The sequence below is a fragment of the Lissotriton helveticus genome, chromosome 3_1, assembly GCF_964261635.1.
Source record: "Lissotriton helveticus chromosome 3_1, aLisHel1.1, whole genome shotgun sequence".
NCBI lineage: Eukaryota > Metazoa > Chordata > Amphibia > Caudata > Salamandridae > Lissotriton > Lissotriton helveticus.
In genome coordinates this window covers 965920893-965942336 of record NC_136061.1, presented here as the reverse complement: position 1 = coordinate 965942336, position 21444 = coordinate 965920893, and the positions used below count along the sequence as shown (strand labels likewise).

The 21444-nt window shown below is 46.9% G+C and overlaps 1 protein-coding gene across 4 annotated transcripts in view; it reads left to right on the top strand.

Annotated features, from left to right (window-relative positions):
- The window catches only part of AGAP1 (ArfGAP with GTPase domain, ankyrin repeat and PH domain 1), a 1166515-nt gene that overhangs the window by 933946 nt on the left and 211125 nt on the right, over window positions 1-21444 (top strand). For all 4 annotated transcript variants that reach the window (XM_078681380.1, XM_078681378.1, XM_078681379.1 and 1 more), the window contains exon 13: window positions 15131-15292. In XM_078681380.1, coding sequence (XP_078537506.1) covers window positions 15131-15292 — 162 coding nt within the window. The remainder of the gene's footprint in view (window positions 1-15130; window positions 15293-21444) is intronic.

Below are 21444 nucleotides of genomic sequence, written 5' to 3'. Positions count from 1 at the left end.
CGAAAGGTAATTCACCACATGGGGGGTCGGCATGCTTCTGATGACCTATCACTGGCACACTTGCACCTGGTAAATAGCTTCTATTTTTGCCAGGCATCACTGCGAGTGTGGTTCTGTGCTACTACGAGTCAGGCCATTACAAGATGCGCTGATCTCTTATGCGGTGTCCGTGCCCTGCATTCCATCTCTGTCCCCTTACTGAGTGGTCTGATCCCAAGGGCAGCTTGTTATCATGAACACAGGCCTGGAATTACTGTCTCTACAACTGGTTGTATTATACAAGGGTTAAAGATGCCTTCATCCCCACAGCAGGCACAATGGGAGACTTTTCCGGGTTAATGAGACGACGTTTCAGCTAGGCCAATGGACATTCCGTCATTAAAATCGAAGCAGCGTCACTACCTGCATTAGTGAATTGAGAAGCCCGTGCACAAGGTGCATGCACAGTAGAAAACAGCTGTGTCGCTATTTTAGTCAGCTGGTCTAAGTAAGGGATGTAATAACAACATATTGGAACAACAAATGCTCAAATGTTTCTTGCAGTTACATCTCGATCGCGATCTGTTGAGCCTGGCTAGGAGACCCCACTAGTATCAAACTCATCCATGGTCAGTAGAGTGGTTCATGGCAATTAGAGTTTAAACTTTAAGGAGGAAGAAATCTGCTGTGCTAGTGCATGAAGTATGTTGCTATCAACTGCATCCAAAAACTATTTAGAATCAAATGCAACTCTGAAAGGCTTTGATTGACCTAGGTCTAGTATTTCAGACTATAGGTCAGGTTGGTGTCAGTTGCTGCCATTGTAACACTAATTAAAGTGTAAATTGCTGATCTTTTTGCATGCAGATAATTAAGGGACTATTATTATGCAGGCACATACTGAGTTGCCTGTATAACGTGGTTAAAGATTTATACGCTATCCTGACTTTCTGATTTGTAGAGTTCTCGTAATTCAATGTATAACTCTGTTGAGATGTTTCAATATAATGTTGAACGGGTTACGTTGTACAACAAATTATCCCTCTAAAGAAGATACACTCTTAAGCAGGAAGTTGTTACATGCCAAATCTTTACACTGCATCCTAAGAAATTGGGGAAAAGGGGAAACAACTTTTTTAGATGAATAACCCTACCCACTCTAATAGTGGCATGCTTCATCATCGGGTTCACCCTGACCTCTAAAAGTCAGGGTGGGCTCGACCATATTCCAGGCAGCTCTTTTAATTATGTTATCTAGGGGGTCATAAAATTAAGATAAAAATTCCTCATCCACTCCCAAGGTACCCCTTTATTAGCAAGGTGGGTGGGAAAGATTAAAACTTAAATACTGGTGGGATGCAGGATATAATGTTCCTATCATCCTCCAGTTCACCAACATGTTTCAGCCCTAGCTATTGGCCTGTTTAGGTCCTGGGCTTTTGTCTGGGTGGGTTTGTTTTCCTAATACTCCCTCAATTACATATTTTTACGTAAACGTTTTTATGTGGCATGCAAAAAACTCAAGACATGCGCAGGCTGCATTATACTTGCCAATCCAATTGATACCTGTAAGAACAAGAATACATGGCCTAAAACAATTGTGCCACTGTATGTGGCTATTCAAATGTAATGTGCACACCTCCCCAATGTGTGTGACTCTTCACATGCTTCAGGCTCTGATCCATTTACGTTGCTCATTGGTGCAGCACTCATTTTTATATCGCATCTCATAGTGTGCGTGTGATGCTTCATATTGGCGGGCAACGCCACTCTGGTGCACGCACTGTCTCTCAACATACATTCTCCAGTTATGAAACCAAAACAGAGCTAAATCAAACTCCGACTTTAGCGACGGTACAAGACAATACACTCTAACCATCATGTGAGGACCCAGAAGTGTTGTGGAATGCATATAGGCGATGTGACACACTACAATAATCATACCTAATCATCACTCACCATCTAAATGGGTATGTTTAACCCCTCGGGGGCAGTGAGGTTTGGCCCTGTAGTCACACATTCAGAATAAAGAATACTGCTGCCAGAATATCCAAGATAACAAGGGAATTTAAGAGCAGGCAATAAGTACGTATTCAAAGGTCCCTACCCTTCGTACCACCTACTTGGCTCCGCTCTCCCAAGTTTGTGGTTCCCAAATGCCGGAAGACCGGGTGTTTTTGTGCCTGGGGCCAGGCATGCTGGACCTAGCTCTCACCAAAATGAGCCAATCAAAAAGTGGTGACAATGTCAGGGATAAACCTAGTTCATAGGGACTACCAAAAGCAGACTTAACCAGTAAGCAACACGGAAGTGACAACACAATAGCACGTAGAGTCCACTATAATGAATAGCTTCTGCTGACATCATGTTTACCCCCCTTAGTGCCTTAGCACGATGCCATTAGTGAACCACCATCTTTATACAATAAGAGCATCCCTTAGATCCATGGTAACCAGAGTAATTGATAATTACTAGTAAACAGTGGTTCTCCTTGGTACCATTCATACAATTTAACAATGATGAGTTAAATCACTGTATGCACATAATGCCTTTTCGCAATGTAACATGTGACCAACACAATTTATTTTTCTAGGGATAATCTTTAGACATATACAATAACCAGCAGTCATTGACAAAGCATTGAAAACACTTGTGTATTGTACCCCAACTGAAGAAAACAAACAAAAACCACAACCAAAGAAACACTAAAGAGAGCATAAAATGGAATGTGAATCTTTGTATGTAAATAACAAGCAACTTTTCTTGAATGATAGCCTACTGATAAGGTGTGGTTTATTTGTTATATTATGTTGTCGTCAACATTTCGATCCTCATCTATTTACAGTAGTCTCTTCAGGACGTTAATTTTGGGGACATCTATAGTGGGCAGTCTTCTATGTACCCTAATAAAGGACGTTCCTAAACTCTATTATAGTGACACCTAAGTAGATGCTCACCAATGTGCAATAGTAACGATTTCTACCCACTCAGAAGTATTGATTCAGATGCATGAGTGGTGAGTTCTTTTGGAATGCAGCCTTACGCCCAAACACCATGGTAGCTGTTTCACGGTCTGGATGGGGGCATGATCCGATACAGTGATGTGGGACCCCTGCGTCATAGTGGATATTTTTCCTTTCTTCAAGCCTGCACAGAAGGGATAATGCATTTACTGTACAGAGTACCGGAGTTAGAGATTTACTATAGAAACCTGGATATAAGGAGCAGCCAATAAAATTAGAAAGCCAGCTCCCAGCACATTTTCTGAAGCATTATTGATATTAAAGCTTCTTTAAAGAGTATATATGATCAAACCAGGCAACCTAGGAAGCGTGTTTGGAAAAGGGGGGTGGTGATGGACAGAGTTTCTGAATGATGCAGAATACTCTTACCAAGTCAATAGATCATGGTTTTAATCCATCACCGTTTTTTAGCTCACTGCACCATCCCAGCTCAGAACCTGGCTATATGCAAATTAGTCCGTTCCTGTCCCAGTGCATGATGGGAACAGGGCAAACCAAACTACCAAGCCAATTCTTATACTGGGAAGGAAACAAGCTTCCGGGGACCGGTTTCTGGCATCACAGCCTTCTTCGGCCCGGCTTGCTTGAATCCTGATGGTGCAATGAGCAAGGGACTCACGTCTGAGTATACCCTCCCACACATAGTGTGGATAAAACCGATTTTGGAAAAGGGGGGTGGTGATGGACAGAGTTTCTGAATGATGCAGAATACTCCTACTAAGTCAATAGATCATGGTTTTAATCCATCACTGTTTTTTAGCTCACTGCACCATCCCAGCTCAGAACCTGGCTATATGCAAATTAGTCCGTTCCTGTCCCAGTGCATGATGGGAACAGGGCAAACCAAACTACCAAGCCAATTCTTATACTGGGAAGGAAACAAGCTTCCGGGGACCGGTTTCTGGCATCACAGCCTTCTTCGGCCCGGCTTGCTTGAATCCTGATGGTGCAATGAGCAAGGGACTCACGTCTGAGTATACCCTCCCACACATAGTGTGGATAAAACCGATTTTGGAAAAGGGGGGTGGTGATGGACAGAGTTTCTGAATGATGCAGAATACTCTTACCAAGTCAATAGATCATGGTTTTAATCCATCACCGTTTTTTAGCTCACTGCACCATCCCAGCTCAGAACCTGGCTATATGCAAATTAGTCCGTTCCTGTCCCAGTGCATGATGGGAACAGGGCAAACCAAACTACCAAGCCAATTCTTATACTGGGAAGGAAACAAGCTTCCGGGGACCGGTTTCTGGCATCACAGCCTTCTTCGGCCCGGCTTGCTTGAATCCTGATGGTGCAATGAGCAAGGGACTCACGTCTGAGTATACCCTCCCACACATAGTGTGGATAAAACCTAGGAAGCGTGAACATACAAAGTCTTTCTGTTCTTGTTACTTTATAGAGTACCAATCAACGGCAAAATGGAAAAAACATTGTGCCCTTTTGCATCATTCTGAAAATTGGATGCTTCCCTGAGTCATGGTCTCTCAGAACTGCTCGGATGTCACCCTTAACAGGACCCAGAAGAATTGACACCCATAAGACCAGTATCCAACCTACCTTTCCTAGGCATGGTTGTTGACCAGAACAGCTTTGGCCCACTTCTGCCAATAACTGACTATGGCTATATGCCAAAATGCAGCATGCTCCAGATTTTTGAGGAAGCTGCACTCGATGTAGTGTAGAATAAGCAGATTTTCCTCAGAAATCCTCAAGCACTGCTTGGCATTATTCGCCTCTAATTCATTCGGTAATTTATCAAATAAAGAGGCGGGCACTGGAAAGCAGGCAACGGGTTTATTTCTTCGTAGGAAAACACGTCTTATCGGACAAGCAGAGTGTCGTTTCGAGGTGCGCTGTCTGCATCTCTGCGGCCTGGCCTTTTATACACAATCTTAACTCTTTATTGCAGTGTAACACATTCCTGACATTACTTTGATGTACGTTAACCATTTCTGGAATCCCCGCGTTAGGCTTCTTCCCACACATATTCACACAGTAAATGTCCCCACCCCAATCTCAATAGATGATGGCTATCGCGCAGCTAGGCATTCCGGCAGGAGCTGAAATACACGCAATCGGTCGGGTCTCATGGGGTTGTGGCATCGATTAATTCCGGCTCCATTGATGGGAGGCGAGATCCTACTGTACGGGGGCAATAAACTGTGTCCGCATGGGTTGGTTATGGCCTGGGATCGGATCGCACAACCAGGTGCAGGGGAATAGGTTATCAAAGGGGTCTGTTCGAGCGTGAGGGATGAAAGGGCGTGTGTGTTCGGCACGGGAAGTGACTCCGGGGCAGGGTTGCGCTGAGGATGCTTTATGGTTCTAGCATGTGTGCTTGGGGGCTGCCAGCGCGCGGGGGATGATAGCGAGGTCAGGGAGACGTGCAGGTGATCGGCAATGTACGAAGCGGCCATGGTGTCTAAGATGGCTGCCGCTTACGCGCTCGTACGGGCCTAGGTTCGGACAAGATGGCGCCGGTAGTGTTCATATCGTAATCTAGTATTCCACAGTAGGTAACACCTTCCCTTTATGATGCTGGATTTTTCAGTTGTCTTTATTCTGTTAACTGTGAGGCATTGTGAATAGATGGAAGTGTTGACATGCACCTGGACTCCTAGTCTTGGCAGTGTCACCTCAACCTGACATTGTAAAGCTGAAGTACTTTGTCTCCAGTGGATGCTTCCTTGCAGCTGTTACTAAATTTGACAAAAACGTGTCCTTCTAATTTCTGCAACCTTCCTGGTAATGGTCAGTCTTAGGTGTATTAATTGAAACCAATCTGTATACTATCTACCATGCTCGCAGCTGCCAGGTCCCTTTTCTTCATTATTGATGTGAACTTGGACGTACAAAACCACATTGCATAAATAGGGAAATCAGCTCTCTAGCACCTAAACTATGACACTCCTACCTTCCGATCTGCATGGCGTACCCAATCATCACGGAACTCATTTAAGGCCAAATTTTATGCTGCATCTCAAATCGTAAAAATAACAATTGATGGACAGAATGCAGAGCAATGTCATACATTCACCCCAGTACAGAGATCTGGACCTAAATACATCGTTTTTTTGTTCACCATGCCATTCCAGTTTGGACTCAGCCATATGCAAATCAGTCCTGACCCTGCACCCAATGGGAACAGTCCAGCTCGAACTGGCAGGCCAGGTCCTCCCGGGACTGGGAACAAGCATCGTAGGACCGGTTTCAGGCTTTCAGCCCTCATCAGCTAGGATAGCTTGACTCCAGTGGCCTGGAGAGCGCGGGACCCACGTCTAGGCATACCCGTCTCACTCGGGATGACAAATGCAAAAATAACAATTGTTGGACAGAATGCAGAACAATGTCATACATTCACCCCAGTACAGAGATCTGGGCCTAAATCCATCGTTTTTTTTGTGCTCGCCATTCCAGTTTGGACCCTGAAGAAGGGTGACATACCCTGAAACCGGTCCCAGGATGCTAGTTTCCGGTCCAGGGAGGACCTGACCTGGCAGTTCGGTCTAGACTGTTCCCATTGGGCACAGGGTCAAGACTGATTTGCATATGGCTGGGTCCAAACTGGGCTGGCGTAGTGGGCAAAAGAACGATGGATGTAACCCAGATCTTTTGACTGGGGGAGAATATTTGCATTGTGAGCATTCCGTCCATCATTTGTTTGCTGTAACATTTTTCGTCCAAAGTGGGATGGGTATGCCCAGACGTGGGTCCCTTGCTCACTGTGCCACTGGATTCAAGCTAGCCTGGCTGAAGAAGGGTGCAATACCCTGAAACCGGTCCCAGGATGCTTGTTTCCGGTCCAGGGAGTGCCTGGCAGGTCGGTCTGGACTGTTCCCATGGGGTACAGGGTCAAAACTGCTTTGCATATGGCTGGGTTCAAACTGGGGTGGCGTAGTGGGCCAAAGAACGATGGATTTAACGCAGATCTTTTGACTGGGGGAGAATGTTTGCATTGTCAGCATTCCATCCATCATTTGTTTGCTGAAATGCATTTTAAATCGTGGCACAATCCACTAACGACTGATGTGATCAGCCTGCACATGGTCCTGCTAGCAAGTAAAATCAATTTCAATTCTGCTGTATCACATATAAAAACAGTGATTCCCTATGACTCATAGCGCACAAGGTGCAAATCCCTAACCGTAGTATAAATGGCAAAGTTAAGAAGTCAAACGATGAGCCTAGCTTTCTTATGTTCAGTACCCAAACTGTTGAATTTATGGCCTGAAATTTAGTGACTTTGTCACACTGGTATACTACAGATAGCCCTAATGGCCTTTCTCTTCATGTTCTTCTCCACAGAGGATTAACTGGAAGTGGGTTAATGTTCTCCCTAATGAATCTTCATTCTACTATCTGATAGAGATTTCTAGCCACAGATTCCACACCTTAAAATTTTCCCCAGGCATCAGACTGGATCGGGCGTCGTTGGCGTCCGCACCGGGAGCGGCATTTGAAGTGTCCTATGAAGGCACCACCTAGGCACCCTGCCATCAGTTTTCTTCTTTTCGTGCCACTCAATGCAGGTCTAGGAAGAGCTACCCTGTAGTCACTTTTTGACTAATTTGGTTTTTTAATTTTTTTAAAGTCTTTTTTGAGGTCTTACCTCAAAGAAAGGCTGGTTTCAAGCCCTGCAACGCTTGTCACTGACCGATGTCGGTGATGGACCTGCACCTTCTTTGCCTACGGTGCCTCGAACGAGACCATGACCTGAAGGAGTTTCCCACCTGCTGTGCCATGCAACCTAAGGCCTTGACAGAGCGATCCCTCAAGCTCATGGCAGCTCAGCTCAAGGTCCCAGTCGAGAGGAAGGTCACAGAATCGGAGGTCCTCGGCCCACTCCAAGTCATTCAGCCATTTGGGTAAGTCTCGGTTTGGCAAAAAGTAGTTGAAGCTTATTTTGACTTAACCCTGCCTTTGCAGGAGCCAATGCAACCCTGCTCACATTTAGGAGTTTTATGAGGCCTTGTGCCTCATATTTGAGCGGACCATTCCCTCTGATGCGCCTTCGGACCCTTTGGGTTCTGGAAGGACCCCTACCGGATCCATGCTGGTGGCTCAGGTGCCAGTCGGCCCCAAGGATCCACAAAAGGATCCGAATCGGTGCCGGTCTTGCCATTTTGACCCTCCCCTGCGCCGGTCCCGAGGCTGACGCTACCAGCTGCATCCCCATTCTCATCCCCGACTCCTTCACCAAACTGGAGGGGCACAGTCAGGAGATGACTGGAGCCATGCCTTTCTAGCCTGAGCCCTATCTCTTCTGCCTTGGACTTGGGGAAGAATGGGAGTGGTCGCTGGACCCTGAAGAATACCAGCCTTATGACTCCTTTGATTTGATTTGAAAAGGCTCTTATATAGCGCATGGCTACTCGAAAGCATCCCAGCGCTTGATGCCAATCAGAAGAAAAAAACAAGATCTGGGCGATGGAAACTAACTCCTCTATGCCTTGGGAAACAGTCCTGTTTTAAGTTGTTTTCGAAATGCCAGCAAGTTGGGTTCTAGACGAAGTGGGAGCGAGAGGGCATTCCACAGCTTTGCTGCATTTCGCGAGAAAAGGCGGTCCCCAGATCGGGCTCTGTTGGTTCTGGGTGTTATGAGGAGGTTTTGCTGTTTAGAGCGAAGATCCCTAGATGGAGTATATGGTCTGATCATATCATTCAGGATGGGGGGGCCATTCCCATGGAGAGTTTTATGAACTAGGCAAAGGGTATGGACCCGTTCCTTTATTGGGAGCCAGTGCAGGGTCCTTAGTGAGGGTGCTGCTGAGGTACGATGACTAGTGCCAGTGAGTAGCCTCGCTGCGGAGTTTTGAACCATCTGAAGTTGACGGATAACTGAGGTGGGGGCTCCTAAATAGAGTGCATTCCCATAGTCCAGCCTAGACAGAATGAGAGACTGGACTATGTTTTTTTTGGAGGTTTCGGGTAGCTGGGGGAGGATTTTGCGAATGGTTTTCGTTAGACCAAAGCAAGTAGCCACTGTTTTTCTTGCCTGGATTTTGAAAGATAATTCCGAGTCAAGCCAAAACCCAAGGCTTTTTATCTCGGTTTTTGGGGTAGGTCCAGGTCCCATGCAGGGAGGCCACATAAAAGAGGTGTTAAAGGTGGCCTTTCTTCCGAGCATCATCAGCTCGGTTTTTCCTCCATTCAGTTTCAGGTGGGATGTATCCATCCACTCCGCAACCGCACCCAGGCAGCTGCCGAGATTGTTCAGAGGAGAGTCTGCCTGGGTGAGGGAGACCACTAGCTGGGTGTCATCAGCGTAGCTCACCAGTTGGATTCCAAAAGGGGCCACCACCTCTGCCAAGGGTGCCATGTACACATTAAACAGTGTGGGGCTAAGGGACTCCTTGGACTGGTGTGAGCATCTGGGTGAAGCCAGTAGACTGGACACTTCTCCAGATACTGGCATGCTTTCTCCAACTACCATGGCTATGGAAGAGAGAGCGTCATTTGCAATGGTGGTGCGAAGGCAGCTGAGGTCCTGGACCTTAGTTTGCCCTCGGTGGCAGTCAAGACTAATGTCTTGACGGAAGTGATTCAACCAGGATTGGCTCTTTTCAAACCACTTCTCCCGTTTAATGAAGCACTTAATGATGTCCTGCTTGGGACCTGGTTCAAGTCCAGCTCAGGGGCTCCTGTGGACAGTACAATTGCTGGCCGCCTCCACCCCACTCCAGGGTACCATAAATACAGCTAGGAACAACCTACTCAGGAGAGCTTGGTAGTTCAAGCCTCCACTTCACATGTAAATCCTGGTGTATTCATAATCGCCCCACCGGATCGGGAATCCAAGAGGCTGGACAATTTAGGCAAGAAGCTGCTTTCTTTCACCAGCGTGGGCTTGCGGTTGGTAAACAATGCATTCCTTTTGGGCCTATGTTCCCTTGCTCTGGGATATGTTGCAAAGGTGCGGTCTACGGTCCTGGACAAGGCCCGGTCCGTGCTCTCCCAGGCTGTTACCGATGGGAGGGATGCAGCTAAGTTCATTATTTAAATGTGGACTAGGCAGAGCAATTTCATTGACAGTGGCCCTGCAACACCATGCCTGGTTAAGGACTACTGTCTTTTCTGGGGATTTCCAGACCTCACACATGGACATGCCATTTGATGGCTCCTGTCTCTTTAGGGACCAGGCAGATTCAGCGCTGGAGAGCCTTAAGGACAGCAGGGCTATGGCCAGGTCCTTAGGCCTTTCTATGACCCTTGTCACCCTCAATCTGCTTTTCGCTCCTTTCGTGGCCATGGAAAGGGTTTACAGCTGCGTCCTTACCAGCCCTGCCATCACGGCATGCAAGCTTCTCCAGCCTCTGTGTGGCCATGGACACAGTACCTATCGTCCCTGTAGGACGCGTGGGCAGCAGTCTGGCCAGTTCTAACCCTCAGCCCACAGCTGCAGAACTCAGAACCCTCCTAGTCTCCCCATTTACCATCATGGTTGCCCAGAGGGCAGTAGGATTCGCCATCACTTGCCCCACTGGCAGTCCATGACAGCAGACAGGTGGGTTTTGTAGATTGTCCAGAGAGTCTATGTCCCCCTTCGAGACTACCCCTTCCTACAACAGGATGACAAAGGTCTAACTATCCACCAGGAAGTGACAGCTCTTTTCTCCACGGAGAGTGCAGATGCCAAAAGTGGGTTATGGTGGTTATTCCTGCAACTTTCTGGTGCCTAATAAGGACGGAGGCTTTTGTCCTATCCTAGACCTGTACTCTCTCAACTTCTTCCACAAGGAGAAGTTCAAAATACTCAATCTAGCTCAGGTCCAATCTGTCCTGGACCTGGAAGACTGGATGGTAGCATTGGACTTGCCGACACATATTTGCATATCTCCTTCCTACTTGCACACAGGCGTTACCTGCAGTTCACAGTGGGCCACAAGCACTTTCAATTTGCTGTGCTCCCCTTAGCCTCACCATGAAGAGTAATGGGATAACCCAGTAACCCTCAGAACCTGGGTATGTAAGCGAAACAACAACAATGGTTCTGGTGGGGATCACAAATAATTTGAACCTGTAATTAATACACATTCAAAAAGTATATCCCGTGGAGGATATAAGGAGACACACACTACAGGATATGGTTCAAAAGGTAAAACGTTTTAGTATAAACTTTGGTTGGGGATAAATCCACCATTTTTTGGATGGCTGTCCAAAACAAAGAAACACATAGACTATATATACATTTAGTGATCAAGTTTTGACTGGTGACAGGGTGCTATACAAAACTGGAACAAATGACACATAATCATACAAACAGACAAAACATTAGATCATGAGTGTCCACTTTAGAATACAATTGTCACAACTGGATGAATTATTCCCTTGTTTTAGTTGGGACTTTGTGCGGACAGATACACGTAAAGAACGTCGACGTTTCGACCCTATATTTTAGTGCAGACTTGAATGCATCTATGTTGGGTCTTCATCAGGACTCAAAAGGGGGGAGGTGGGACAGCCTGAATGAATGTATGCGCTTTCTTCAGTGGGTCCTTCAAGGGGAGGGTGAGAATGTCAGCCGACAGACTCGCAAGTTATTCATGGAGAGGTGAATTCTTATTGATTTATAATGCTCTATCCCAATACCAGCCGGCGTGTACATCTAGGAGGTGCCGCCGTAGCGATCACCTGCACTGTAAAACTTGGAGAGAGACTGGGGGGTGCCGCCATAGCGATCACTTCAAGGAAGGCTGCGAGGACGTCTGCGTCTATCCCAGCGCGGCGTTCAGTGGCTACTAAACGCCACGCTTTGTTTCTTTGTTTTGGACAGCCATCCAAAAAATTGTGGATTTAACCCCAACCAAGGTTTATACTAAAAAGATTTACCTTTTGAACCATATCCTGTAGTGTGTCTCCTTATTTTCTCCCCTTAGCCTCACCAGCAACCCTTAAGTGTTCACCAAGGTGATTGCAGTGGTTGCAGCGCATCTGCGGAGATCCGGGGTGCCAGTCTTCCCCTATCTAGACCACTGGCTGTTGAAGGCAGACTCACCCCAGCCATGGGTCTCCCACCTCCCGTCTAAAGCAGACCTAATGCATTCACTGGGGTTTGTTGTAAACGTGCTGCAGTCACACCGGACTCACTCTCAGACGCTCCCTTTCATCTGAGCCATTCTAGATACAGTACAGTTTCGGGGCTATCCCCCCTAACGGCGAGTCCAAGATAGTCAGACTACAATACCAATGTTTCAGCCTCTATCCTGAAGTACTGTGAGACTGACTCGGAGGCTGTTGGTCCTCATTGCCTCTTGCATCTGGGTAGTTAAACATGCTCTTTGTCATATGAATGCTCTGCATTGGGACCTGAAGTCCCAGTGGGCACAGCGTCCGGGAAATCTCTTCAACATGGTCGAGATCTCGGAGGGAAACTGTAAAAGACCTGCAGTGGTGGCTAACAAACTGTGAATAGGTCACGAGCAGACCCCTCACCCTTCCCCAGTAACAGTTGACTGTGGTGACAGATACATCACTCCTGGGCTGGTGCTGCCATCTGCGAGAGCTGGACTTGTCTCAGTCATACTCTCCTGTCCACATTAACCATTTGGAGCTTTGGGTGATCCAATTGGCATTGAAGGCCTTTCTTCTCTCGATCAGAGAAAGTCTGATGCAGCTGTTAACAGACACCACCACCATCATGTGAACCTGCAACAAACAGGGCGGGTTGGATCATGGACCCTTTGTCAAGAGTCTCTGGATATGGCTGGAATGTCAGGGCATTTCCCCTGGTGGTTCATCACCTGGTGAGTTCTCTGAGCGCCAGGACAGACAAACTCAGCCATTTGATGCTTAGTGGATCATTAATGGCGTCTCAATCTGCAGGTGGTGCAAGGTCTGTTTCGAGAATTGGGAGCAACTTGGTCAAATCTGTTCACCACTGCCATTTCCAAGGCGGCTCTCACACGGATATGCCTTTATGGCAGTACCACTCCTACCCAGAGTTCTCACGGAGGTCAGGAACGTCCAGGCCCAAGTCATTCTTGTTCTGGATTGGGCATGTAGAGTCTGGTATCCCGAGCTATAGAGCATGAGGATCAGTCCTTCGGCCAGGTTGCCTCTTTGGGAGGATCTTCTGTCGCTACAAAAGGGAGGGTCCTGCACCCTAGCATGCATGTTCTCTTCCTCCTTGCGTGGAGATTGAGCAGTGACGGTTGACAACTTTCAACATTCTGCCTGAAGTATGCGATGTTATCCTGCCAGCTATGCGTCTCTCCACCAAAGCAGTATACACCTGCTGCCCGGAAAAATTTGTGGCATGGTGCGCATCCAAGACCATCGATCGTCTTTCTGCACCCCTTTCCCAGGTTTTACTTTTGTACTCTTTGGCGCAGCAGAGCTCTGCTCTGGGCACAGTTAAGGCTATTTCTCAGCCATTTTGGCATTTTTGCTGCTGCTAGGATAACCTTTTTTATTCAAGTCACCTGTTGTGACTAGGTTCCTTAAAGGTCTCCAACTTACATTTACTCCCAGGCCATTTATCATTCCCCAGTGGGACTTGAACTTAGTTCTGACGTTTTTGATGTGCGAACCGTTTGAGCCTCTGCGTAACTGCCTACTGTGGTTGCTGACCATAAAATCAACTTTCCTAGGGGCCATTACATCAGCCATGAGGGTACGTGAACTGCAGGCACTGTGTGTGCACCTTCCTTATACCACCTTTTACCCAGATAAGCTGGTCCTTCTAACACATGTTCCCTTCCTTCCAAAGGTAGAGACACCATTTCATGTAGGCCAAAATATCACCTTGTATATCTTCTTTGTTCCATCTCATCCTTCTGAAGAAGAGAAGAGACTCCACCGCCTGGACCCAAAAAGAACATTGTCCTCCTACCTTGATCATACCAATGAGCTGTGGGTGGACGATCAACTCTTCGTAGGATATGTGGGAGCTATGTAGGGAAAAGCTGTGGAGAAACAGACCATCTCACAATGGATAGTGCTTTGCAGAAAGATCTGCTACGCATTGGCAAAAAGCAACCCCCTGAGGGCTTGCATTCTCATTCTACCAGAGCTAAGGCTGCAGCCACTACATTAGCATGCGTAGAGTCTGTCCTGAACATCTGTCAGGTAGATACGTGGGCATCTCTGCACACTTTTACCAGACACTACTGCCTGGACAGTCTGGTCCGTCTTGATGGGCACTTTGCCTGTTTGGTCCTACAGGACCTTTTGGTTTAAATTAGTATCATAAACCTACCTCCAGGGAGGCATTGCTTGGATATCTTTTCTAAGCTAAGGAATCAGTGGCTAGAGGTCTCTGTCAGATGAACAAGTTACTTACATTAAGTAAACCCTTACCTGGCACCCTATCTAGCCCCAGATTCCTTACTGATCCTACCCGCTTTGTGAACTGATTACAGTGTGAGGGTCACCCTTCAGCCTTAGAAATTCACACCAGTTGACGGTGTTCCTCGAGGCTCAACGCTCCTGGCATGGAAAGTAGCTAAAAGAAACTGACGTCCGTGCACAGTGGGTGGTGGCTAATGATGCAGAGTCAAACGACACCACCTACTAATGTGCAGGGGTGCAGCTCAACTGATTCTGGATCTATTCTGGCTCCTGGGGAATGTTCGAAGGTGAGGAATCTGCAGCTAGATGGACTCTGCCAGATAAGATGTTATGAAGGTAAGTAACTTGTTCTTCTGGAGTCTTATGGGTATATTTTTGGATACTCTTGGGCCCAAATTACAAGTTGAGTGAAAGGTCTGATCCCTGCCCAAACGTGTTACACAGGGAGCGGAATTACAAGTTGTGTGATAATTACAACACCCATGCAGTTTTCAGCATGAAAAATTCCGGCAGTTCAAACTTGGTGAAATTTATCGGGGGGGAAAGGCAAAACATATGAAATTTGTTGTGTTAAAAATTATTCGGCAATTATGCTCAATTTTCCTTATAAAAACTCAGAATTTTACCTATTTGCCACCTCTGGTAAATACCTCACCCTGTTCTAATGGTACTTATTGTGTGGTAAACACCCCCATCCTAGTCCAACAAACTCACATTGAGGATCTAGGTGTGTCTCTGTACATATGCTGTGTTGATGGTTGTGTGAATACGAATAAGGCTTTTTTTCCAATGGTTGCAAAATGAAGAACTAACATTATTTTGTGTTTAATTGCAGATACCGGTTTGGGGGATTCTGTGTGCTCGAGTCCCAGTATTTCGAGTACGGCCAGCCCCAAATTGGATCCTCCTCCCTCACCTCACGCCAACAGAAAGAAGCACAGAAGGAAGAAAAGCACCAGCAACTTCAAGGCAGATGGTGTCTCAGGCGCAGCTGAAGGTAAGAATATTCTTCCAATGCTTCCTGCCGCCAATTGCTATTCTGAAGAGCAGCAGTTTCCCTTGAGTTTGTGTACCGTGCTGTAGCCCACAGACGTTTCCCAGAGACGTATTCAATGAACATGCGCCCCAAAGGCTTCTGTAGAGAAAAGTGCTCTTCCAAGGACACCACATACCAACAGAAAAAAAGAGGAATTCTCCTGGAACACTGAGTAAGCACTGTCCATGCCCAGTGAGTGTACTCATGAGAAACCTTGTCCATTGGCTTTATGTGCCCAGTGCTCCTCTGGAGGAGGGTGCACTACGATTAGTTCGTATCGAAAACTACTGCTTTAGGGCAGGGCTCCATGCCCCCAAATACTGCATTTCAGAAGCACATTCTACTTTGACTCTGTATGTCCAAACATTGCTGTAGTGAAGTGTTCTTTCCAATGAGTTTATGTGCAAACGGTATTGTTGAGGTTATCGTTTTCCCACGAGTATGTGTGCTTGGCTGCTGTTGTTGGGATGGGTGGTCTTATGGTTGAGATGGGTAGGTTCATGTATACCACCATTGAGAGTGTGGAGGACATTCTGCTACACACCTTAGAGTTGCTTCAGTAAAGGTGTGTTTAAACGAATCTATGTGACTGTGCCCAGTTGTAGGATACATACCTAGTCCCTATGCCTGGGTATTGCATGAAGGATGGGTGTTCTGCTTTTAATCTTGGAAACCTGGCATGTATTTTCTTCTCTGAGGCTGTATAACTTCAAATGACTGGTGGGACTGAGCAAGCTGCATCACAGGAGCAGGGCGGGGGGAGTGATTCAAAGCGATGGAAGTCTCTTGGGAAATAAAAGCTGCAGGATACGAAGTAATAAATGAACACCTTAACAAACAGTGCCTCACACTCAGGGACATAAGTGAAGTTCATGCATCTCTATAAAACTACTTCGTGAAGAGGGACAGCAAACGTCTAAATGGGTGTGTGGGGATTTTGGCTTGGCTGGGTGCAGTGTTGAAGATAGTTTCACCTTGATTTCTGTATGCCGGCTGAATACCTGTAGGTCTAACTATACCTTGATTTATTGTGATTGCCTATTTCAGTAGTGAGCTATTTTTAATTTTGAGAGAGAGACTATAGACAGGCTGTTTAACCCAACTCTTTGCAATAGGATGCCAGTGCAAGCCTAACAGGGGTGGAAGTCAAGTGCTCCGGGATGACTTTCATCAAAGACAAACCATTGAAATGAGTTCATAAGAACATTTGACAGACCCAGTAATCCTTTTTCAATAAGCCCAATTAGCAGAAGCAGTGCAGCTTATGGTGATCAGACAATGAGAGGCCAGAAGGAAAGGATCCCATGATGACCTACTTGTATATACCTAAAAGGCACATTCACACCATTCTTTTTGTAGGCAGGGCAAGCAACACACATCTGTCCAGAAAGGTAACAATCGAAAGACAATGCCTACACACACTATGAGCTCCAACGATCAGAGATCTTACCATTGACCTTTGGAACGGATTCCCATAAATCATTCTAAATGTTAAATGAATTTCGCTTAAGCAAGTTGCTGTTCATCCACCAGCCTTCCTCCTCCGGACACTAAATGTGTGTGTGAAAGTGAAGAAGCTCAGCACTTTTCGAGCCACATTTTGAGCTGTTTCATTAGCATGTCTGGAAATTAAACTAAAGATCATACGATAGACAATCAGTTTTTTATGTAACTTGAAGAGATTCTGTGCATTTATATCACTGTCAACTCCGTAATTCAAACCTCAGTTGCTGGATATTTAATTTGCCTTTCAGCAAATGGACATTGTGTGCCTGCTCAGAAGGGAAGAAAATAAACTAGCTCAGGACCTGCTCTCAAGAACCTCGCAGTTGCAGATAGGAGTTGATGTTGGGCAGTGTCAGATGATGGTGAAAGTATCTGTACCCTGGTGCTGTTACCTATCACCACCCACTGCCTGTCATTGACAGAAGATACTGGACTCATTACTTTCTACAAGGTGAAAGCCACCTGAAATGTGTCTGTGACCGTACTTTGTGGAATTAGTCTCAAATGTAGGTACCGGATTGTCCTGCAGTTCAATAAATCTGAGGAGTTGTGAAAGTTTCCTCAGCCGTCAGTTCACTTTAGGTTTTTGCTCCAAACTGTCAGTGAACTTTCTTGGTATGGTTGGCACGAGTGCTGTTGACCAGGAGGCTGAAGGAATGGGAACAGAGAAAAGGAAGACAGACCATCTACTGGAGCTACGAGGGGTTGGCACAGCTCAGCTATGCTTCGATGTGCCATGGTTTTGGCCTCCTTCAACATAGCTTTGTGAAACTCTATTGGTAAGTGCCAAGCTTCTCAACACTTCCCCAAAGACGTCTGAAAATAGCCCCTAAAAATCAAGTAACTGAGGACTCGTGGAGCTTTGGGTTATGAAGGTCCAAGTCAAAATGGAGCCCTTGGCTGTAGCTCAGAGCGCTCTTTCTTTCTTCTGCAAGAAGTCCAAGAAAGCAGAGTGTTCCCTGTATATCGGAGCTGAGGAAATGTGCACATTTATCTGAAGGTAATGGACTTCATGGTAATATGGAAATTCATCAAGTGATTCCATTCCAGGGCATTGAGTCTCGCTGCTGTTTTTTCATCGCTTGAAGGCGACGTGCGGAGAAGGGAATAGTTTTGTGTTTTTCTGTCCTCTGCCCCCGCGCGACATTTTTATTTTATTTTCCTCACAACTATCATCGCCCGCCAGCCCTGCCTCGGCCCTCCGCTCGCCGGTCTCCGTTCCCTGCTGCGAGGCCTCGGCCATTGGCGCGGCTACCAATGGGCCATGGCGCCCCCGTTGGGACTCGAGGTGCTTCGGCAGCGCTTGACAGTCCTGCTCTTATTAGGGTACTCCGGACCGTGAGGAGCCGGCAGGAGTGATGTGCGCAGGCCGGGCCGCCGTGTAATCAAGGGGCGCCAAATCTGCCGCGCGTTTGTGGCCACGCACTGATTGGGCACAGTTTTAGGCCATCTTCCAGTCAATTATGCGTGCCCTGCCGTGCTCCCGCGAGCCGGGGGAACATTCCGGGCTGTCGTCTGGGCTTTGGCTGACAGCCCAGTGCTTCTGAAGTGTCTTTCTGCGCAGTCGTTCTGCGATAAGTGCTTTTTAGTTGGAATTGATTACCTTTCGGTGGGCTTTTTTTCCCCTCTTTTGCTTAATAGCGACACGGCGTTGGCGAGGGCCGGAGGTGAGGGATGAAGGCATTAGCCACTGAGTGGATCTGAACTCCTAGTCGATTTTTTTTGCCTGCCCTGTTTCCGTCTAATCTGTATTTAATGATGTGGCGTTTGATAATATTTAAGATGAATCATTTCGGCGACTGCTGAGCCTACATGTTCAGCCCTTGTCGAGTAGGGACTCTTCGTCCCCTGGTCCCCTCACATGCCTCTTTCTCTCGGTCTCTCTCACCCTTCCTTTCCCTCCTTCTCCCTTTTGCACCTCTTCCTGCCTTACTTTTTTGGCTCTCTCAGTTCTCATTCTTACCTTTTTTCGGAACCTTTCCCTTTTCTTTACTTCCACACCACTCTGTTCCATACACCTTTTCTTCCCTCTTTCTTAATTCCACCCTCTTCTATCCTAATACATCGCTTCTGAGTTTTCTTTCTGCACTCCATCTCCATTTCTCTCCTCTTCCGGTCTACTCTCACCTGTCATTTAATTTAATATTTTCTTTGTCTGTCACCCTTTTTATGTTTCCCCCTCTCTCCCCTCCTCTCCTCCAAACTCCCACATTGCCTCGCTCTTTTTCCCCTATTTCCATTTCTTCTAACCAAACTCCCCTCCTCCCATTCCCTTCTTGTTCTTTACTTTTCTATCCTTTTTATTCCTTTAAAGCGCCTCTACCCCACCTTTTGGGTGTTGTAGAATTAATCGACCTGGATCAAACAAAATCGCTATGCGGAGCCTGATGCCCTGCCTCTGGTTGCATGGGCCCTACCTGTGGAGATTTCAAATAGCATTGTGTGCGACAGCAGAGGTCACTGCTAAAACTGTGGTTTATACTTTAATACTGTAGTTGCACATGATGTAACAGATCTGGAATGAGGTGCATTGAGTTAGATGTATGTGGTTCTCAGTATTGCATTAGCTTCGGGCGTTGTTGGTCAGCACTGGCCGAGCTGTGTGTCTACTCCAGTAGTACCATATTCAGAGGCACTTCGGGTCAGAATTTGTGTTGTGCTGTTCTGTTGTTTGAGTGCCAGAAATGATTTAATGATCTTGCGGCGGTACAGGGCAGAGACGATGAAAAAATTGTGTTTCATTTTGTTCACAATATGGTGGAGAGCTATGGTAGTCATTGATACTCTTGTGGAACTTTGAATCACCTGGGACTTCATTTTTCAAGCCCTTCTTCCAAATGAAAGTTATTCACCAAACATTTTTCCCCAGATTGTCCATCAATCCGCCACTGTTTTTCTTTTGGTGAAGGTGTAGTATGCACCTACAGGATCGCTATTCTGGACACCGGAATCTCTGCCTTAAGGATCCTGTCAATTATCTGCCCATCGCAAAGGAGGTAATATCTCCAACCACCTCTCTACTACATACCGGCTCTGCCATTTTTACTGGTTTTCTTGGAGAATTGAGTAGAACTCCTCTTTGGCACAAAGGCTTGTCTGATCATGCAGCCTATCCCAAATCTAACTACTGTGCAATATTTCTGATTGGAATGCTTTTCTGGGGTTCTTGTTTTCAGTGTAATGCCCCTCCCCCCTCAGTGTCGCCACACTAGTGGACAAAATAGGTCAATAAACCAAAGCCTATACTTCAAAAATCTGCATGTAGCCTGGGTTTTGAATGTATGTAGCTCCGCTCAGCCGCTAATCCTTTTGAGGTAAATGAAAAGCACTTGTTATTGGCCACCAGAGAAAAGTTTGAGGCGTGCCCTACATAAGCATACAAATGATACCTCGTCTCAGTATGAATCGTCACTTGCTCCTTCTTTCTTCGCTCCCCTGATGTCCCTCATTGTCTGGTCCATTCACCCCAGCTTTGCACCGCTGTGGCTTAATAGTGGCTTTTCGTCAAGGTTTCTCTCCAGTGCCCAACATGGCGGATGGCAGTGCACACTAGCCGAGGAATCTCAGGTGGATAACTCTAACAATACACACAGTTTTAAATGCTGTGTAGACCTGGCATGTTAACGTGAAGCATCACACTGCACTTCCACTCATAGGATAAAGGGGTATGAGGGAGTTCCCTCAGAGCTCCCAGTAACTGAAGCAATAAGGCACAGGGAGTGGGCGACTCCGATGAGCATACAGCGAGATGAGACACAGGGCATGAGTAGGCCCGGGAGATATTTTAATTACACTGGCGAAATTCGCACAATTTCAGAAATAGCTTGACAATTTGACAATTTGTGTAATTTTTGCACAAATAAGACCTTTCTATGCAGAAAATACCGTACCATGTGCGTTTTTTTTAGCTTGAGCTAGTCTCCTGTCGGTATCTTGCAAGAGTTTCTTTTCTCAAAGTGCATGCTCACAAGATGCTTGTCAACTTCTTTTCCCTCTAAATCTAACCGGGAAATAATAATGTTGACACATTTTGAGGAGTTTCGTGAAATAACATGATTTTGCCCACCCTTTAGTCAGGAGTGCGAGCCCCCACGCTGCCCGCAGTATCGCTGCTCGTGCCGCTGTGGGTGTGTAATGTCATTTAATAAAGCACCCGCCTGGACCGGGGTTCCTGCAGAGTTTCCAGTGCTGCGGCTCAGGCGATGAGTAGTGCTCTGACTAGCACAGATGCAGGGGTGAGCCCCCTAGTGACTCCCTGTACCACAAGCCCCTCGTACATGGGGGGTTAACGCGCCTGCTCTGCCCCGGTTGCTCCTGTGTTTTGCCGGCGCGTTGGGTACCAGAGGTAAGGCGGCGCTGCCACTGCCAGGAGCCCGCTGCACTGTCCATGGCGAGGGCCCGTGAGGCTGGAAGGTGCGGGGAGATGAGCCGGGCTCCGTCGGCGGCATCCGTCAAGTGCCTCCCGCCAGCCAGGCGTCCATCCGTCTCCGTGCGCGCCTCCTCCCGCGCATTGAAGCCTTTTTATCAGCGGTGTCAGGTTCATTATTCAGGAGGCGATTAGTAACAGCCAGTGCTGCTTAAGCCATTCATCTGCTCGAAGCCCAGCC